Source organism: Prionailurus bengalensis, chromosome D1 (genome assembly GCF_016509475.1).
Source record: "Prionailurus bengalensis isolate Pbe53 chromosome D1, Fcat_Pben_1.1_paternal_pri, whole genome shotgun sequence".
Lineage (NCBI taxonomy): Eukaryota > Metazoa > Chordata > Mammalia > Carnivora > Felidae > Prionailurus > Prionailurus bengalensis.
The window spans coordinates 3,122,151-3,144,285 of record NC_057346.1 but is presented as its reverse complement, the minus strand read 5'-3'; the positions used below and the strand labels follow the sequence as shown (position 1 = coordinate 3,144,285).

Here is a 22,135-nt window from a genome sequence, read left to right as displayed (position 1 = left end):
ATGTCTGTGTCCTTCCCAGAATGGTAGGTCGAGAAGCTGAGGCCCAAAGGGTTGATGGTTTTGGGAGGTGAGGTCTGAGGTCTTGGAAGCTGACTAGGTCATGAGGGGCAGAACTGAACAGAATTAGGCTCCAGAGAGCTCCTTTCCCACCACATGGGGACACGGCCAGAAGTCAGCAGCCTGAGACCCAGGGAGGGGCCAGCACCACAACGCCAATTGGGTGCTGGGGCCCTGATCCCAGACTTGTAGCCTCTGGAGCTGGGGGAAGCAAACCCCTGTGGTTCATCAGCCATCAGTCTATGCTGTTCTCTTCCAGCCAGAATGGACTGAGTACGATGCCAAAGCAGAAGTTACGTTTCCCCACCACACTTGCTGATTCCTAATGAATGGGCAAGTCTGCACTGTGTGAGTTTCACTGTATACAGCTTTTCCCACTGGTTCCTGGCTCTCTGAGCCCCCTCTCTTCCTACTCTGACCTTCTCCAAGTGCAAGTGAAAGAAATTTCCCGAAGATACACTCCCCGATGCAGTCTAAGTTTCAGAGAACTGACTGTCTCTTGAAGCAGAGGGGGAGGAAAAGAAAACAGGATGCGAACGCGTGAACAGTGGCTATTTCTCAACACATGTACACACCCTGCTAAAAGGAAGGTGGAAAATGCTTTTGGTTTCATACCACCGAGGCTGACAGCAAAAAGCCATGGCCGGTAAGTCGTACACTGTCTCAAAAGGACAGCTCTTGGGGAAAAACGGTTTTGGCTTTTACTTCTCGGAATGTTCAGGTGATCAGAATTGAGGGCGAGGGCACAGAGGCAGGGGGGAGGGCACAGGGGGAAAGGAGAGGGGTTCCAGAGAATTCCACAGCCTGCAGAAAGGAAAGGCAAGGGCCAGAAGGGAGCTGGGGCTTTACTGGTATCCTGTGGTTTTGCAATCCTAACTGAATTCGAAGGGCCACAGTCTGGTAGACGGTGCGGGATCGGCCCCGGGGTGGGCACCACAGGGAATGGGAGAACAGAGCGCTGCCTCTTTATCTTCCCGTGCAGGGTTGAGTAAACACGGGGCATGTCAGGACCATGCTGGGTTTCCAGATAGGAATGGCAGGGAGCCAGTGTGATTTCAGGCCGCCCGGGGAGCATGTATGGGCAAGGCCCAGGGAGCACTGACGGGTGTGCATGGCTGGAGGATTCCTGCACTGTGTGGAGGGGGCGTCCTACTGATTCAACCCAAAGCAGGCTGCCCCTTGCTGCTGACCCGAGAGGCAGGCAGCCCGTTTTTGTGACTGGAGGAACCCTTGCTCTCCTACCAGACAAGGATCTGAAGGGCAAGAGGAAGCAGTTCATCAACTCAGTCGGCATGGGGACGGTCAACGGCTTGCTGGATGAACTCTTTGAGAAGAATGTGCTCAACCAGGAGGAGATGGAGAGAGTAAAATGTGAAAACGCTACCGTCATGGATAAGGCCCGAGCTCTGATCGACAGCGTCCTGCGAAAAGGGCCACGGGCGTGCCAGATCTTTATCTGTCACATCTGTGAGGAAGACACCCACCTTGCAGAGACGCTGGGGCTCTCCTCAAGTAAGAGTCAATGACTCAGACCGAAGTTCACGTAGGCCCTGTGTCTGTGCCTGACACTGGGTTTCTTCCCTGCTCCTGTTAGTTTGCGGACAACTTCCTGGCTTCTGGCTTCAGGGCCCCGTTTCTCTATCAGTGGCTCTATTCTGTGCCTCCTCTTTCTTTTTTGTTCCTGGCCTCAGTAGCCTTCTTTGGATCGAAGCTCATTCCCCATCCTGAATATGTGGCAGCTGATTTGTTCAAGTTCATGAGAGCAGCCTGAAAAGTTTCATGTTGTATTCTCCAGCCACCCTGGCAAGGCATTTAATCAGCCAATGTCTCTCTCTCTGTCTCTCTCTCTCTCTCTCTCTCTCTCGTTAAAGTCCAGGGAACATAGTCATCTGACATAAGAACTTCAGGTCTGTAATCAAATTCACTTTGTAACCCCTCTCCAAAACTGTGCTCTCCAGGAGGAATAAAATGTATTTCGGTGATGGTGAAACCCTCAGAGAATAAATTCAGCGCTTACAGAAAAGTGAAGATTTTAAGTGGACTCTGTCTTCTAGTTACCCCCTCCCACCTTCTTCGAAGTAAGACTGTCCACTAGTGTGGGACCCGGCTGCAGACCATTCTGTGAGCCTCCCCAAACCCCCACCTCCAGTCCTTCTGAGGGCCTAATCCTGGGCTCAGACATCTGAGCAGCCCCTCCTGTGGTCACTTAGTCCCTCCCCACAGCAAACACAGGAGATCCAGGGGAGTCCAGCCCCTGGTCTCTCTTGCACATGCCAAAGCCGTTTAGAAAGAGAAGATGTTCTTTGAAAATGAGAAGCCTTTTTCTCCTGGGGCTTGGGGGAAGCCTATGCCTGCTGAGTGACCCAGCAAGCATTTACCAATGAGTAATGAACTTCTCATTTATCTTTCAGTAACTCTTTCATTTAAGATACCCCCCAAATTAGAGACAACCAACAAATAACAATAAGGGCCCAGAATACTTTTAGAATAGCCAAAGCCTTCGTCCTTGTCCCATTCCTCTCCATCCACAGTTCATGGACTCTAGAGGCACTTGTATAACCCACTGTGACTCACCGTGTGTGGGGTGTGCCTCTCAAGTTGTCCCATGGTGCCTCCTCAGTGAGGGGTATAGGGCTTTGTCTCTCCCTCATCTCTCTGCCAATGTTTTTAGGCCCATAGAACATGACAATTAGATGTAATTTTCGGAGGCACTCTAATGGGAGAGATCCTTCTAAGAGAAATTTCTTGGTCATAAGAAGACCGACTTTCTATTACCATAAAAGGCCTCCTCCAGAAAATGCTCTTGAAGTTACTGATGGTTAATTTACTCCAGCAGTCTAGATGGGTGGGATGGGTCAAGTGCAGCGTGCTACCTTGGGCTTGAAGTTTTATGGGGTTCCCTGCGGCTGTCCTCCATTTGCAGCAGGGAAATGGACCACCGTTTGTGTATGGAAATCTGGTCTCCAATAGGTACCATGAAAAAAAGAGTTGGGAGTATTTCTCAATTGTCAGCTTATGCCAATTCTTAAAGTTTTCGGAATAAGCTTCTCGGGTGGGTGTTGTTCTACTGACATCCTTATAAAACCTTAAACAAATTTCAATTAAATTCTTATCTTTAAAATTGACCATCAAAAAAGTTACCGAAGAGGATTTACTAATATGTTGAGTGATTTTATGCGACCGAATACCGCAACTGAGGCGGTGGTTAGGGATCCTGGCACCTGTGTTATCATGCAGTGCCCTATGTGGCATACTTGATTAAGAGTTTATGGATGATAACGAAGACAGGTTTGCACTCATACCCTGGCTTGGCCACTCTCTTGTTCTGTGATACTTGGGAAACCGACTTTACACTGATTGAGGGGCGACCAGGAGGTCACCTCGTCCTGATTTTCTGCTGTGGTACGTCTTGGCAAAGTTAAGTGTCCACGAGCAGATGCCTGTCCTTTTTAGGTGTCTCTAAAGCCCGGCCCGGCTCTGCATGAGACACTCCTTGCACACACCTGGTAGGCAGGAGGGGTCACCCCAGGAGCCACCGTGAAACTTATAAAGTAAGAGACCTCTTGATGCTACATCTGATGCTGTCTTTCATCGTAGAAAGCAGAAAGAGCCACGTTCAGAGACTCATCTGTTCTGCCACGAAGGTGTATAGGCTTTTGCTTCTCGGTGGTGGGTGTGGTTCTCAGCTAGTCGCATCTTGAACAGGCCTGCAGGAGATACTTTCAAAGGGGAGCCTCTATCACATTGGCCAAGATTCCTGAGACATGAGAAGTGACTATTTTTATGTCCTTAATCTTCCCTCAGGCCCACAATCTGGAAATTCTCAGAACACCACGGACTCTGAAGTAGCGTTTCCTCCTCTTCCAGGTACTGGTATTTCCAAAGCAAGAACATCGAACTGCATCTTTCCTGACGTTAACTATATACAGGTTCATGGGATGACCTCAGGGTGAGAGGGCAATGGGTCATTCTCATGAACTGATCTGATGCCTTTTTCTTTTCTTAATCCATGTGCTTTAGCAGAGGCCATCCCCGTAGCTTTACTAACATGTTGATGCTCACAAGTTCTAAACCTGTGTCCCAAACCTGACTACCCACTTGAACACCACACTTCCCTGTTCTAGTGCCTACTGAACATATGCTCTCATGGCTCCCTCAGACAGCTTTTATCTCTCTGCGCCCCGAGCCTAACTGGTCATCCTTCCCCCCACCCTGCTTCCCCTCCAGTTTCCTCTGTCCTGATTAATGACACCACTGTCATTCACACCAGTCATTCACACCAGAAACCTGAAATCATCTTCAGTTCTTTCTTTCTCCTCGCTTCCAACACTCAAGAAGCGGCCAAGCTTACTGGTTCCTCTCTCAAATCCAGCCCCTGCTCTCCGCTTTTATTTCTACTACTCTTTTTCAGAACCCCTATTCCTATAGTGGCCTAGGAGTCTTCAGCCATTTACTATACTTTTCTTGTCTTTAAAAAAAAAAGGAAAGAAAAGAAAAGAAAAAACAGATCCATCCTTCCCCCAGGTCCCCCCATTGGACTTTAAGCTTTATGAGGAATTTGGAAGTGTCTGACTTCTTCATAGGTACAATGCCATCACAGTAGCTGACTCAGGATGCATGCAGTAAATGTTAGTTAAAATACTATTTTACTGACACATTTCATCACCATTGCTAGCATACCATGTCATTAAAAAGATATTTGACAGATGCCAATTGTGTCAGAGATCTTGCTCTAGGTAACGAACAGGACAAACAAAGCTCCTGCTTTTAATGATCTTATGAAAGTACATGAGATATGAAAGAATAGGTATTTAGGAATTTCCACCATCAGATTAAAGCTAGCCGAAAATTTTGGGATGGAAATGACACTACATTTACCCCTTTTGGCAAAGATGGGATAGAACACTATCCCACACAGTAGCAAATTAATCTACCATACTGAAAGATGAGTCATCAGATTATTTTCAATTAAGAATTCTTTTTGAGACAAGATCTTAGAACATTAGAACTCTAGATGCATTTGCTCATTTATTCATTAATTTATACATTCGGGAGGCATATGCAGGTTTGTCAGTATCTGAAGCACAAAGATGTGGGAATGAGATGTGGATTCAAAGACATGGTGCTTTTACCAAGGAAATTATATACAGAGGAAAGAAAAGATAGTACATTCTAGTGGAAACAAATTTACAGCTGTAGGTAACAGCATGGGCTTTCCTTGGAGCAGATACTACAAATGGGCCATCACCATCACTGTGAGAAAGAGAAATGTAAAAGCAGTAGGTGGCTGGGAAGTTAGCGTTAGGCCCAGTGTCACAGAGGAGAGATGAGAAGCCCCTCCCCTCATCTTAGGTGGTGATGAGCCATTAAATACTAGCCCGTGGGCCCAGTGTGAATTTGATGGCCTGAGAGAACTCAACAGGTACAGTGCAAGAGTACAGGTAGTTTATGGGGTAGATGGTGAAATAGTCAGAAGGCATTTTCAGGGTTATTTCCCATAATGGAGAACCTTCTAGAGACAGAGCAAGACTCTAAGTTGTGCCCATAGTTGAAGGGGTCTTTGTATTTCCTACAGAGGACAAACACGACAAAAACCCATTTAAGATTTTGGAATCTGTGGGCAAAGAGCTCCTTACTGGCGTTTTGCAAGACTTGGTGGAGAAAGATGTCCTGAAATTGGAGGAAGCAGAAAAGAAAAAATTTCATGATGCCAAACCTGGAGACAAGCCCCGGGTCTTTCTGAACTCAGTGCGTCAGAAACCCAAGGAGGCAGGTCAAGCCATTGTCCAAACTTTCCTTAATACGGACAAGCATTCTACCAGTTTAGAAGGTAAACTAAAGTCACTTACAATGGGCATCTCAAATTTTCTGGAGTCTAGTCACCTCCAAAGCCCCTCTAGGGTCCTCTATAATCCTGCCATCCTTCATTACTAGAATGTGGTTTTCACTAAACCTGTCGTTGTCCTTTTGGAGGCCATCCTGTCTTTTGCTGGCAGGGATCCAATCCCCAATGAGCTAAGAAGCCAAGTCTCTACATGTACGTTGCTCTCAGAAAGAGGTACTTGTGGACACTTTGCAGTGAGGGATATTTGACCTTGAACCCAGGTCCTGTCACTGTAGACACTCTGTGATTTCATTCAAGCTTCTTTCCCTCCCTGGGCACCAGTCTCAGCATCTCTAAAATGGTGACAATTTTGGTAACTTCTGTGCTAAGACAGTCACTCTTCTCCAGGGTTCCCTTCTGATTACACAGGATTATAATCCACCAAGTCTCTTCACCCAGAGCACAAGTGTTTTCTTCACAAGTGAGTAATCGCTCTCAGCAGAGTGCCGGCCACATAGCAGGCACGTAATTACTAGAGGATGAATACAACAAATGAAGAATGTGCAGGCAACAAATGTTACTTATCATAATTATGATTTTGCTTCTGATATTTAGACCTTTCTAGGGCTCACTCATTTCTGCAAGTTACAAAATAGGATCAGGAGAACACCTATAACGTGTCCAATCTATTAGGACATTTTAAAACTTCTGATCTACATTGAATTATAAATATTACTAGAGCCCAAATCTCGCCGGGTCCAAGGTCACTAGTGGCACACTTAATTTACGACAGTGTTTAACCTGAACTCTCAGTCCTGCATACCAGAGCTTATCAATATACTAATAAAAGTAAGCAATAATTAACAAACGATAACAGAAATTGTAGAGACTTCACTATAGCAAATGAGTTTTTTCAATGAGTCCTTTCTGGAGATGGGGCACCCCTGACCAGCAGGACACACACACCAGTCTGATGGACGTCCAACGTGGTGGCCTGGGCCCTGTCCTCATTAATATTTAAATTGGACCTTCGGCAGGTTTATTACTTTCCCTTAAATCTGACATGGAATGGAGACAATGTGGATTTAAAAAAAAATCAGCGATAATTCAGCAAATGGGAATCAAAAATGAAGTCATGGGAGCTTCAAAATAATTTTAGCAACTCCAGGCATCACAATGCACATTAAATGGAAAATACATTAGGCCATCAGCCGAATCCATGGCAGGTGGGAGGCAGGCACAGGGGTTCCATGGGATCCCTCTGCACACAGAGCCTCCAGAGAGATCCCAGAATGCAGGCAGGTGGGGAAGCTGGGCGAGCTGGCCTTCTGTAGGACATAAAGACCTTGGCCAGGCCTTCTGGACATTGGCCAAGCCTTCTGGACATGGATAGGGTTCTGAGGGTTCCTAGCATGGTACTGAGGGGAGTGGGGAGAGGAAGAATCCAAGCTACTAGTTCATTTCGTGTAACAAGCTCACACTTGGGCAGGCTAACTTGCCACACACTGGTTATTCCTACAAAAAAATAACTACTTGGGTTCCTACCTCCCAAAGGGATGGCTTTGTATTACCTGGTACCAGACCCTCTCTTTTTGTATCAGTTTAAGGGGTTCTCGGAGCATTTCATTAGGTAACAGATAAGACAAACACATTGAAATTTTTATCTCAACTCTTAATTCTCTCATTTGTTTCCACTGTGCTGCTAGGTGAGTAGAACCCGCTTTGGGAAGCAGGCTGCACTATAATATTTATTATGTGGTACTGAATGGATTCATCTCCATGCCAACCTTACCATTAAATATGAGATGGAAGTCCTATCTATTCCCAGTTTCATCTGCAAGCACAGTATCTATTTGTAGATACATAATGGTCATTAGGAGCCAACATTTGTTAAGTTAGAGTGTTCGCCAAAGCTGGACACAATCTGGAAACCGAGAACTCTTTTGATGAGAAAACGTACTCTCTGACCAGAGACTATCCCAGGACCCTATATGTCCTCCCACTGGCAGAATCTTCTGGAATACAAAGGAAGAGCATGTGTCACTGTTCAAAAAAGATTCAGAAAGCTGGGTTTCCTTAAAGACTTGTAATCTGCTGCCTCTCCAGGTTTTTAGCATTTAGAAAGACATTTATCAGAAAAATATTATTTAAAAACTAATGGAAACAAATGAGCGAAATAGAAAAAAAAAAGTGTAGAATATAAGCAACTGAAAATTTTATAAAGGGTAACATTGCTTTTCTCATTTAAATAAAATCAGAGGTGTTCTTGGTTCATGTAAGTGAACACAAAGGTTTACCCATTTCATAGACAAAATCCTTCCTTTTCGAATAGCTCTTGGCAAACTTCTAAATTGTTTGTGAATTCTTCTTCCTCATTTCTCTGGGGTGCGGGGTGGGGGGGAGCTCTGGACTTTCCAAGTGTCTTGCACAATCTCCGTCAAGTGAGGCCAAGCAGGGTCTGAGAGCACTACATTTCTCCAGGGAGTGGGTCAGGATGAGCCGGAGACAAACTTCTCCACAAGGGAGGAGGGATTTCCTCACATTTTTAAACCTGGTTGAAAACTGAGCGCGAGTTACTCAGCAACCTGGGGGCAAGTGTCACCAGAGCACAGCAGAGTCTCTGGACAGAGCCCTAGAGTTATGACACAGCAGTGACCCTCTACATAGCTGACATCACAACTTGGTGACAAGTCACCGAAGCCTGTCTCCTCTGGAAAGGTCAAGAGTCTGGGCCAAGTGACAGCTGGATGGTACACAATTCAAGATCCCATTACGTGTCTGGGGTGTATTGCATGAAATAAGAACGGGCTCAAAATTGTACATCGTCCCACAGGACGGCCACTAGCCATACCTGGCTACTGGGCGCCTGCCTGGCTGGTAACACGTGCCGAAAGGGTGATATTTTGGACATATCATGTTAAAATGCAGTGCTAATGTTAGTACTAATGCCAATTAATATTAATTAATGTCATCTGTTTCTTTTTAGTTGTTTTTTTTTTAACATGGACATTATAAAATTTTGACTTGCACAGGTGGCCCAATTACATTTCTTTTTTTTTTTTTTTAATTTTTTTTTCAACGTTTTTATTTATTTTGGGGACAGAGAGAGACAGAGCATGAACGGGGGAGGGGCAGAGAGAGAGGGAGACACAGAATCGGAAACAGGCTCCAGGCTCTGAGCCATCAGCCCAGAGCCTGACGCGGGGCTCGAACTCACGGACCGCGAGATCGTGACCTGGCTGAAGTCGGACGCTTAACCGACTGCGCCACCCAGGCGCCCCCCAATTACATTTCTAATGGCTAGCCCTCCAATAGAGATTAGCTCAATATGTTCTTGCTCGGAGACGATAGAAAGTCTACTTGGATGAGTGAGGACCCTACAGTAAAACCACTAGAAAAATAAAACTGTTTCTGCTGAAGGTAGAAAGGCTAAATTTGACCCCAAATCATCAAGGCGTTTTCTTCAGAATTAGCAGAATCTACTATTGCACTTTCAGGTGGATCTTCTTTCTCTGCTAAAAATCCCCCCCTTCTTTCCTAGTCAAAATACATCTCCTCACACTAGAGGTTAGATACAGTCATAACCCTTACGTGTTAAAAAACCTTCTGCCCATAGTTTCCCTTCTTTGTCAGTTTCTGAAGTGGTAAGTGGGTCACAAAGGCAGATCTCATAATTTATGTCATGTGATGTATCCTGCAGCTAGCGTGAATAACATGCCTGGGCCGGCTGAGCCAGAAGAATCTGTAGATGCTCTCAAGCTTTGTCCTCGTGAAAACTTCGTGAAACTGTGTAAACAGAGGGCTGAAGAGGTACTGTGCTCGTCCGTGAAATAGAGAATAAGAGAGAAACAACTGTTTTCACGAAATACACGGTTTCCTAAAGCACTACCTGCAAAGTTTGGGGAGTGGGGGCAGTGGTCATCTTACCCATAGATGCTTTGGGCAAGGAGGAAATCATGGGGCCTCACATAGACTCTAATTCTCTTTCAACCCTGTGATAAAATGTACATTTCTCACTTTGTTTATCTATTTGTTCTAGTATCTATTTGTGATTTATGACAATTTTAGCCGTAGTCATGGATGCAAAATATGTATAAGAGAATATGGCCAAGTAATAATTGTTTGCATTCTAGTGAAAATCCTAGATATAATGCATATTTTTAAAATATAATTGAAGCCTGCATAGCACTGTATGTTGCTATGTTTTCAAAAACCAGTACCAGAATAATAATGTTACCAAAGGCAAAGGATCACTGATGCAATCGTTTTTAGCTGGGGCCACTGGCAGGTGTCTCCCAGCTTTGACAAAAATTGATCTGAATCTTGAATTCTAAGAAAGATGAGACCAGGCAGAGAAGAGAGACGAAGAGACAGTAGGAAATATTCAAGGGCCCTCAAGATTCCTGAGTAACCATCGCAGATATATACTGGGTCCTGTTCCAGGCTCTTAAAAGATCATTTACTTCCAATTTGTAATTCTTTCCATTGTCAACTCAATCCACTGTAAAGAGTTAAGAAGGCAGGGTCTTCTGGTTCAGGGGTTGGGACAGCTACATGAGCCCTTAGCACGTAACAGGGACTGGTGGGTGAGGCTTTCAAAGGAGAGGGAGACAAACTGAACTCACTGCAAATCCATTTCTGGCAGATCTACCCAATAAAGGAGAGAAAGGATCGTACTCGTCTGGCTCTCATCATATGCAATACGACGTTCGATCATCTTTCTCTCAGGAAGGGGGCTGACCTTGACGTTGCAGGGATGAGGAGGCTGCTTACAGACCTTGGCTACAGTGTGCACATAAAAGAGGAACTCACTGCTAAGGTAGGGACCCCTAACCTGCCCCAAACAAGTACATGTTCAACATCCATACTGCTACTAACACATTAGTGTTACCATATTAGGCAAATATTTTGACAACCTTAAGCCGTGTGTGTGTGTGTGTGTGTGTGTGTGTATTTATAAAATGAAAGTATCGGAAAGTAAAATCTATGCCTCTTTTGAGCTCTAACTGTCGTCAGTTCCATAAATGAACAAAGTGATTGGCATGTTCCAAAGTGGGATGGTTAGGACTTGACCCCAACACTGCCCAGAAAACTCTAGAGTAACGAGCGTTTAGCAAGAATGTACTTGCCACAAATGTACTGAGTCCCAACTGTGTCCCAGGGGTTATTCCTGGCACTGGGTACAGGTCTGTGAATGAGACAGGAAGCTCCCACCTGCCACAATCTAGGTGCACTTAGCAAGAGTAATCAATCTGTAAGCAAAACAGAATATTTCAGGGTGTCTCTAGAAGACTGAAAAGAGTCAAAAGCAAGTGAAAAGGAAACATGAGAGCAAACTGGTGAGTGGGGAGCAAGAACGTTGGACGGGGTGGTCGAGAGAAACCTCTCTGAGGAGATAACAGAGAACGAGGCACACCAGTGCATGGAACAAGACAGGTCCAGAAAGGCGTGGATGAAATACATTCCAAGTGACAAGTCTGAACGCAATGGGAAAGCTGGCACAGGAGCACCACAGAAAGACTATGGTGACCGCAGCGCAGGAGAGGAGGAGGCAGGGCGAGAGGGGGTGTTCATACATCCACGGTTCGATTTCATTCTAAGCACGGTGGGATGGGTTTTACAAGGGAAGCTGTGTGATGCCTTTGTGACACAAAACTCTGATCAGGTAATGAGAGAAAAGACAGAGATGGAAAGGAAAAACTACATAAGGGACGGGAGGCGAGTGCAACATGTATCCAGAGGATGGTTTATATAGTGTCGTCAGGAGCAGAAAGTTCCACCCACTGCTCCATGATAGGAAGATGGGGCAGCCACCAGGAAAAGACATAGCACGTGGAATGCCACGGATGCTTCTTACACTGTGCAGGAGGAGGAGGAGGTCGGGCTAATTGAAATGCTTGTCCCCGTCAAAGTGAGACTTGGAGGTCTTTTTCAGGACATGGAATCAGAGCTGAGGGCATTTGCTGCCCGTCCAGAGCACAAGTCCTCGGACAGCACATTCCTGGTGTTCATGTCTCATGGCATCCTGAGTGGAATCTGTGGGACGAAGTACAGCGCTGAAGGAGACCCAGATGTATTGGCTTATGACACCATCTTCCAGATTTTCAACAACCGCAACTGCCTTAGTCTAAAGGACAAGCCCAAGGTCATCATCGTCCAGGCCTGCAGAGGTGGTGAGTTCTGAGATGAAGCTGTTTGCAGAGAACTGTGCTGTGTACTTTTTTTCTGGAGGGAACGATTGTAGACCCAATTCAGGCCAGAGAAACCAAACTGAACTATTAGGAGAGTCCACCTCGGGGGCTGGTAGCACGAGAATGTGTCTTGTCAACTGACACATCTCTACTTGAGTTAATCCAGGGTCTTTTAGGTTTTGTGGAGTGGCATTTGGGGGGATAAAAAGGAAACAAAAATTATTTAGCGAAAAATCTAAGTCTGCTCTCTGAAATGATGCAAGTGAGGCTTTAACTCCTTTGTTGGTCTTAGCAAATGGGTTCTTCCAGTTTTATGACATTCTCACCATTAGTGGGCACATTGCTCAACAACACGAGAGAAAGGCAGAGTGGGGTGTGTGTGTGTGTGTGTGTGTGTGTGTGTGTGTGTGTGTGTCTGAAACTGGTTAGGATAAATATTTAACAAGAAAGAGGTGGGTAATTGGACCAGGCATACTCGGAGCTGTACAGTGTGCAGCAAGTCGATGTCTCCACAGAAAATTTGGGGGAACTGTTGATCAGTGACTCTCCAGCGGCCCCAATGGACAGCACTTCACAGATGGGTAGCCGCCTTTCACAGGTGGGTGACAACCTAGAGGACGACGCCATTTACAAGGTCCACGTGGAGAAGGACTTCATCGCTTTCTGCTCCTCGACCCCACGTACGTGTCCTTCTGTTGCAGACAGGGATTGGGGGGCCCAAGACCAGCTCTGAGTGATTCTAGAAAATCAAGACAGGCTCTGTGCAACAATGACCTAAAGCAAATTTTAAGGGTTGATGTCTTTTATGTTTTGTCTTGTCTGTTCTATGGGGATAAAGATTCTTTTATCCCCCATACGTTCTAAAATTGTGCTTTTATTATAAGTGCTATGCTTTATAGTCAAAGGCACACCAAACATTAAAACAACCTAATGGAAGGAACCCCCCTGACCATAAGCCATTTTAACATAAATGATGGATTCAGTTTTCTATTGAATCCAGTCAACATTTTGAGAAGAGTTTTTATGGATCCTGGGACTGGCTGCCCTTTTCCAGGGATCCAGGGCAAGCCTTGCCTCTGTATTTCCCATTTGATACTTTCTGTCGATATGCCATCACACACCCCAGCAAGGGATTTGGATGCCCTGTTAGAGGAGTACAAAATGGTACTAGGGGGCTTATTAGACCCTACTAATAGAACAGTGTAGAATTCTTGAGCTCAACATAATCACCTGAAGAAGCCTGACGTTTGAGTGCTTTTAATTTGCAAATTTTTATTTTTCATCTTTTTTAACCCATTTATGGAATCATAATTGACATACAAAATACTATGCATATATAGTGTATATGATGTAACGAGTTTGGAGATAAGTATGTATCTGTGAAATCATCACCACAATCCATGCCATGAACATATCGATCCCCTCCAAGAGTTTCCTTTGGGTCTGCTCATCTATTTTATTTGCTATATTGTGAAAGGAGAGTATGAAATCTGTAAAGAGCCACCTGTGTAAACAAGGGGACATTCCTGAATCCATTTGAGCTTCTATTGTTGCCTCTGTAAAATGTGATAATTCCAGTTATCTCTCAAGCAGATGAACACGGGGCATGTAATAAAAAGTCAGTCCGTCCTAACAATACAGTGCCATCTCCCACAATTCTGATGAGCTGCCCCATTAGGTCAATCTCTACTAGCTTTTGGTGTGTTGGTTTGTTTCCTCTCTGTGGAAAAGGGTTATAAGTGCTTCTCCTCAACATGTCGAGAGAACTACCACGCTATGCTTTAGAAACAAATATAAAGCAACCTAAGGGCGAAGGCCACAGCCCAAGGGTGACCGCTTCCTGTCTCCTTAGATCATGTGTCTTGGAGAGACGTGAACAAGGGATCTCTCTTCATTACACAACTCATCACGTGCTTCCAAAAGTATTCGTGGTGCTTTCATCTGGAGGAAGTATTTCGGAAGGTAAGCTTGTCTCTCCTCTTCTAGTCACGTGTTGCTTAGAAGGGCTTTGTTATTATCTGTCTTTCAGGGGACAGTGGCAGAAATGTCAGGCAAACACAAGTAGAGTGGCACCTGGTTTTTGTCATCTAGGTGTTTAAAACCTGATACAGAAAAAAATATATCAATGTGTAGAAGCAGGAGATCAAAATATATTAAACAATAATAGAAGATATAAGCTTGTCTCTCATGGGATTTAAGTTCTTCCATTTCAAAGAGTGGGAGGTATTTGGACTAATTTTCATTGTTTAATTTATGAAATAAATAGGGTTGGGTGGCATACTTGGTGGTGGGTTCTATCCTGGCAACAAGGGGGCAAACGAGACATATGTGACATAAGGCTGTGGAGCATTTACACTCTTGTAAGAGAGATGATTGCTGGGATAGGATCCGTAAAGGCAAAGGCTGAGGACATGTGAAAGAGAAGACAGGAGAAGACGTTCTTTGAATGGAGTGGTCCAGAAGGGAAGACGTGATATTCCTTCCCCGGCTCAGGACATACCTGGGTCCTCCTTCTTCTAGTTTATTTCCCTCTGTAGCTCCCGCAAGCATGCATGCCTTCAGGGTATGCGTTTATTTGTTTCTTTTTCAACTGCATTCACTCACTCAAATGAGACCTTAATGAAGGCAGGGATTTGCTAAACACCTCAACATTCAGGCACATAGGAATTAATATTCATTGAGTGAATAAATGCATGAATAATAAATATATGCTCCTCCCCTCTTTTTAGGGAGAAAGGGATTGGTATTAAGAACATGGAAAAGTGTGTTGTGTTTCCATTCAAAAACACAGAGGACAGGTACACTCTTATGGAAAAAGAAGGCTACACCATTAGTAAACTGGAGAAGACTGCAGTGTGACATGAGTCAGGGTCTCTATAAGAACTTAGCAAGTTGACGAACAGGATTTATACACTACACTTCGAAGGGCATTTCTAGGAAAAGACTAGCAATAGTCGATCTAGGTTAAGTAGGATCTCATTGATCACTCCGTGTCGAAAGACTTCAGGTCAGGTTGGTGGAGGGGATGTGAAAGTTTTTCATTGTTCCAGACTTAAGAACAAAATCCTGGGATTTGAGTCTCATTAAATTGAGGAGTTAGCCCTGGTGGATGTGGAACGTAGAGAATTCTCGAGACCGAGTTCTCACGAACAGACCCCAAAGGAAAATTGGTCATTAGACCTATAGATCAGAAAACAGGAAATGGAAGTTTGGAAGGCCTTGGATTAGATATAAAGTATGTGAGAGAAAGAGCTATTGTGACAGAGGGTGTCACTTTTAAGAGGGAAGGCAGCAGTGGCAGGAAGTTAGAGTATCCATGGGACGAGACTCATCAGTGCTGGGAGCACCCTGCATGCCCAGAATTTTCGGGCTCGAGGTGGAAACTCTTTTCTGAGAATTCCTAAGAGGTAGGCCTCACCTAGCACCTCTTTTTGGTTTTAGGTACAACAGTCATTTGAAAAACCAAATGTTAGAGCCCAGATGCCCACCATTGAACGACTATCCATGACAAGATACTTCTATCTCTTCCCTGGCAATTGAAAATAGTAAGTATCAAGAGCTGTTGGCAGGTGAGGTGAATGGGAGAGTAATACGGGTGGTGAGGTCCAGTGACCCATGGCAGCTGACAGCTGAGAAGGTCACAGTAGTTTGCCTTGTTGATGTAGTCTGGCGATCAGTTGCTGTTTTTTACTGTACTTAATGTGCATCTGGCCCCTACCTCCACCTCCACAATCCGTCCGTCCGTCAATCAATCAGTGAGAGAAGCCAAACCAAGACAGGAAGTAATAACCTACGAAGGACACACGGTAGCAGTTATTAACATAGAAATGTGCTCACGCTTCCATTATTACTTATACTCATCTCTCATTCTCTACCTGCCTGCCCCTCCCTCACGCTCAGTCACCACACAGTGCCTCAGACCCTGAAAACACACAACACAGAGGAGCTGACCATGGAGAAAGCAGGACTTTGGTCCTCTGAGGGCATGCACTCCCTCACTACTTTGAGCTATCATCATCACACAGTATGAAATCTATCCAGGACTGTAAAGTTTGTGGTGAGGCCAACTCTGGTTCTCCAGCTGTTCTCACAGTGTGGATCTCAGAACACTCAGAGTGTGGTCTCAGATCTGCAAATACTACTCAAGTATCAAAACCCCTTCAAGCACCCATCTCAACATATTATTATTATTATTAGGCAAACTACTTTAGAATGGGTACATCAAGGTTAGACCCAACAATTATTTTACTCCCTCATAGCAGCTTTATATCATTCTACATTATAAACAATTCTTAGTATCCCTCTCAGACACATAATTTAAATTATATTTTATCATAACGTTTATCTCAGTAGTTTAAATATTTACCCATACTCTGGTTTCTGACAATTTGGTTCCATAATTGCACAGATATCTCAGTATAATAGCTTTTAAGGCCTAATTAGTCCAGTAGAACCACATTTGGGGATTGAATTATTGATGTGATGCATTTCTCAAGCAGTTACTATGTTCCAGGTTCTGTTCCAGTTGTTGGTAATCTACCAGTAAGCAAAACAAATGGAGTCTTTGCTCTGAGAAAGCTCATACTCTAGCGAGTGGAAACAGACTCTAAATACACAAGGAAATATGTCCTATGTCCGAGAGGGATAAGAGCTAAGAAGAAAGATAAAGGAGACTAAAGAGACACAAAAAGGTGGATGCTGCAGTGCTATCTATAGATTAATCAGGCAAAGTTTCTCTGAAGTGATAAAATGGTAAAATCAGAACAAAGAATGGACAGACCGTATCATGGGCAGGGGGAAAAGTGTCCTAGCTCCGGGAACAGCAAGTACCAACACCCTAAGGCAGAAATGCAATTAACATGTCTAAAGAACTGCAAAACGATGGTAGGCTGGAGGCAGATGAGATTGTGGAAAATGGCTGAGAGGACCTAAGAAAAGCAGTGGGGAGCCTGATCACAAGGACCTTGGTGGTCACATGGTAAATGTTTTACATATTTTATGCCCAGTGAGATGGACAATATTTCAAGTGCTTTGCACAGAGAGATGATGTAATTTCATAACAGATTTGGCAAAGATCACACTGAGTATTTTTAGCAGACAGATTATAAGGGTCACAAATATAAACCAAAGGAAGTGGCAAAAAGTACCCAGAAGAGGATGAAAAAAGAATCATAATAAGGGATGGACTAAAGGCTTCTGGGGATTACTATCGTGACCTTCTGTTCTTTTTCTCTCCTTCAGGCAATCATGGGCAGTCCAGCCCTTCTTGACCAACTTGGAAAAGTACCTTAGCTAGCACAACACACTCATTTAAGGTTTGGTATCTCAATAAAAATGAAAACAACTAAACTGTGCCCTGTAAATCCTCCAAAAGAGAATATAATTTCAATTAAAATGGTGGCTGGTTGGAAATGAAGTGTAAGAAGCAAGCTGGATTTTCCAGCTTAATGACTCCTATCGTGTCTGCATGTCACTGGGTGAAGACAGCTGGCCATGACTTTGGTCCTCAGTACAAGGTGAAAGGAGACAGTGCCCATCTGGAGACCAACACTGTAAATTAGCTCCCCATTTGTACACTCTCAAACCCTGGATCTATATGATGATGTAGAACAAATTTTCTAATTCATTACTTAATCAACATGATCTGTTGGGCTCATTTTTTTTCCTCAGTAAACTATTATGATTTCAGCAAATTAATCCCATATATCTTTCTTCCCATAAGTTAATTTTCTTGTTATTGTTTTCCTCAGACTCTGCATGTTCCACATTTCAGAAAAATTTTATCCCTTGCAAGCTCTTGGCTATTGAGATCAGTTGGGCTTTGATTCAAGACGGTATAAAGTCAGTGTATTTGTAGAGAAATACAAATAGAATTGCATAAATGGCAGTAAAGTGAAAGGGGGTGTTAGTAATGGAAAACACAACATCCACAGTTCTGGAGGGATGAATGTTGGTAGAGGAATTTGGGCAACATGGCCATCAGAACTACTATGGAAGGAGATGTACCACTTCTGCTATGTGTACAGAGAATGCTGGATAGATATTTTAACACATGGCTGAACTAAATTTAAAAAAATAAAAGGAGGCTCTAGATATTGAATGTAACTATAATAGTTAAATTTATACAGATCAATTTTATGTCAGGATTAATGTAAAGATTTTGATTATTGTGAGGGATTTTTGTATACAAGTAACTAATTTAATCATAACAACAGCCCTGTAATTATCAACATCCCTGTTTTACAGACAGTGAAACAAAAGAACATAGAGCTTAAATGACTTGTCCAAAGTCACAGTCAGCACGTGGCCACAACAAGATAGGAGTGCCCAGACTCACTCTGGAATCAGAATTATTAACCATTGTGCTGTGTTGCCTCTTCAAAGCAAGGAGAGACTAGGATGGTAGGGATTCTGAACTATAGGGGTTAAGTGAATTTTGAATTGCAAGGGTTAACTAACGTTACAAAGATTAATGATGTTTTTATTTCTGGACTTGGCCTACCTATGTAGAAACATGAGCCACATCACAAAGATCCAAAGACACATATTATATACACCTCATTCTCTGGCTACTGAGTGTTAATATTAGAAATCCACTAGCAGAAAGACTGTCTCACATCTCAACTCAAAACTGAAATATATAAATCAATCAATCAATAAATGCACATACATAATTCATATACATATACAAGTGTAGATGTACAACACATACAAAAACAAGGAAGAAAAACGTATGAACTAAGCATTCAACTTGAGAAGTCAGAAGAATAGTAAACCAATACATAAAAAGAAGTAAGCAAATAATAAAGATTAAAAAGAAATCATGAATAAAATGGTAAGGAAACAAAGGACTGAGCAGGTCATTAAAGCAAACGCTGGCCCTTTAACAGGACGAATCAACTCACAGACATTCAGCAAGACTGAAAATGAAAAAACAGAATTAGCACAAAGACAGTATCAGAAATACAAAGGTACAATAAATACAGACAAAAATGTACAGAAAAAAAAACAGAGAATATCATACATAACACAGGAAATACATGGAAATTTTTCCAGAAAAGGTAAATTAATACACAATAAAGTAAGAAGCTGAATGGATCCATAGAAATTCAAGAAATTGATTTTTATTTGTCATATCTAACAGCAGAAAAGGTTAATAGACCCAAATCGTTGTAGACAGGTCTTACAAAACTTCTAAGAAACGGATGAGCTCTACTTTAAATAAACACTTCCACATCAAAAAGAGAAGTACACTTCTTAAGTTGTTTTACAGGGCTTCTCTAAAACTGAAACAAAATTACAGAAGAAGAAAAGTTAGAAAAATATCAGCTGATTTTTCATTAAATTTTTGGAAAGATTCTAAAAAACATGCTAGCAAAAAAACCTAGCCATGACTGAAATAATATTAATATTTATTAACTAGTATTTAATGATAATAGTATTTACACTAAGAATGGGGTGATAGTATAATAACAGACATATTTATGATAGCATTCCTCAAAAAAATAAGATGAAAAAGTAGATGCAATAATTTTAAGAAGTTTACAAAGGCATTCTGTAGTATTCAGAAATTGTTTATAATAAAAAATAGGGGCACCTGGGTGGCTCAGTCGGTTGAGCAGCAACTTTGGCTCAAGTCATGATATCAAGGTTTGTGAGTTTGAGCCCCTCATCAGGCTCTGTGCTGATGGCTCAGAGCCTGGAGCCTACTCCGGATTCTCTGTCCCTCTCTCTCTGCCCCTCCCCCATTCACACTGCATCTCCCTCTCTCTCAAAAATAAAATAAACAAATAAAAGATTAAAAATTAAAACCTTAAGAAAACAGGAAGAAAACTAATTCCTTAATCTAACACATATATTTAATAAAAAGCCTACCAATAAAATAGAAATAGAGGAAAAACAATATGAGAAAATCTGTAGCCTTCTTATGCAGAAGTATTTGAGTATTAACTTTATATAATATACAAGTAAAAAAGACTTCTAATCAATTTTGCACTAGAGTTCCAAGCCGATTAAGCCAAAAGTAAAAACTATGGAACACAAGAAATAAAATCATTACTGCTTTTGAAAAATATGATTTTATTCATTAAAAATCTCTTCCAATTAATAACAAACTCCTCGGATTTGCAAGAGTTCAAATCTGTATACAAAATTTAACAGCATTCTTGTATTCCAAAGAAAATCAGGAAGTGTTTGCTTTTTTTAAAGCCTCTCTTTGCAATAAGAAGCGAATAACATAAGGTACTTGAAGATAATCCTAAACAAATAGTCACAAGGCATATATGGAAAAATATATTTTAAAAAATCCCTGAGTGATATATATATATAAAAGATTTAACTACTGGAGAGATATATAATCCCATTGATTAGAAGACAAAAAAATATAAAGGTTTCAATTTGCCACCCAAATTAATCTATAAACCCAAGAGAACAACAAAGAAAACATAATAGCATATTTTATTGAACTTAATAGGTTATTTATACACTTTGGAAGGTGAAGTAGTAGGAATCGCTAAGAAAACAATTTTGTTTTAAGAGGATGGAGATTGCCTAAATGTGAATCAAGACATGATATATAACTCTATGAAGGGAAACAAAAACAAACATAAACTACTGGGACTTCATCAAGATAAAAAGCTTCTGCATAGCAAAGGAAACAATCAATAAAATTACAAGGCAGTCTGTGAAGTGGGAGAACATATTTGTAAATGACATATCTGATAAAGGGTTAGTATCCAAAATCTAAATAGAACTTACCAAACTCAACACCCAAAAAATACATGATCCAGATAAGAAATGGGCAGAAAACATGAATAGACACTTTTCCAAAGAAGACATATAGATGGCCAGTATACACATGAAATGATGCTCAACATCGCTCATCATCAGGGAAACACAAATCAAGACCACACTGAGATACCACCTCACACCTGTTGGAATGGATAAAATTAACAACACAAGAAACAACAGATGCTGGTGAGGAGGTGGAGAAAGGGAACCCTCTTGCACTGTGGTGGGAATGCAAACTGGTGCAGCTACTCTGGAAAACAGTCTGGACACTCCTCAAAAAGTTAAAAATAGAACTACCCTATGATCCGGCAACTGCATTAGGCATTTACACACAGAATACAAGAATACTGATTCAAAGGGTACATGCACACAAATGTTTATAGCAGCACTATGTACAAGAGCCAAGTTATGAAAAGAGCCCAAATATCCACTGACTGATGAGTGGAGAAAGAAGATGTGGTATATGTATACACTAGAATATTATTCATCCATCAAAATGAATGAAATCTTGCCATTTGAAACAATGTGGATGGAGCTAGAATGTATTATGCTAAGTGAAATAAGCCAGTCAGAGAGAGACAAATACTGTATGATTTCACTCATATGTAGAGTTTAAGAAACAAGAGATGAACATATGGGAAGAGGGGAGAGAGAAGAGAAGGAAACAAACACAAGAGACTCTTTTTTTCCTTAAAAAATTTTTTTTAATGTTTATTTATTTTCGAGACAGACAGACACAGAATGCGAGTGGGTTGGGGAAGAGAGAGAGGGAGGCACAGAATCTGAAGCAGGCTCCAGGCTCTGAGCTGTCAGCACAGAGCCTGACACGGGGCTTGAACTCACGAGCTGTGAGATCATGAACTGAGCCGAAGTCGGATGCTCAACCGACTGAGTCACTGAATCACCCCCTAACACAAAGGACTCTTAACAACAGAGAACAAGCTGAGGGTTGATGGAAGGTGGGGGATGGGCTAGATGGGTGATGGGCATTTAGGAAGCCACTTGTTGGGGCATCTGGGTGGCTCAGTCAGTTGACCATCCAACTCTTCATTTCCGCTCAGGTCATGATCTACCATTTCGTAAATTTGAGCCTGGCATGGGGCTCTGTGCTTACAGAACCTGTTTGGCATTCTCTCTTTCACTTTCTCTCTGCCCTTCCCTCACTTGTGCTCTCTGTCTCTCCCTCAAGATAAATAAACAAACATTAAAAAAAAAAAAGAGGGCACTTGTGATGAGCACTGGGTGCTGTATGTTGATGAATCACTGACTTCTA

At 42.6% G+C, this 22,135-nt stretch overlaps 1 protein-coding gene across 2 annotated transcripts; it reads left to right on the top strand.

The window, feature by feature from the left end:
- Window positions 1–419: 419 nt before the first annotated feature.
- On the top strand, window positions 420–17,765 carry LOC122482901 (caspase-1). 2 transcript variants are annotated; one of them, XM_043579204.1, is made up of 11 exons: window positions 440–703; window positions 1,303–1,569; window positions 3,862–3,924; window positions 5,633–5,887; window positions 9,582–9,691; window positions 10,527–10,700; window positions 11,817–12,054; window positions 12,588–12,752; window positions 13,925–14,034; window positions 15,514–15,617; window positions 17,314–17,765. In XM_043579204.1, the coding sequence occupies exons 1-10, from the start codon at window positions 697–699 to the stop codon at window positions 15,610–15,612; spliced, it is 1,488 nt and encodes a 495-aa protein (XP_043435139.1). In that variant the 5' UTR covers window positions 440–696; the 3' UTR covers window positions 15,613–15,617; window positions 17,314–17,765. The 2 variants fall into 2 exon arrangements, with proteins under 2 accessions (XP_043435140.1, XP_043435139.1); XM_043579205.1 differs by lacking the exon at window positions 5,633–5,887 and having other exon boundaries at window positions 420–703.
- Window positions 17,766–22,135: the final 4,370 nt, after the last annotated feature.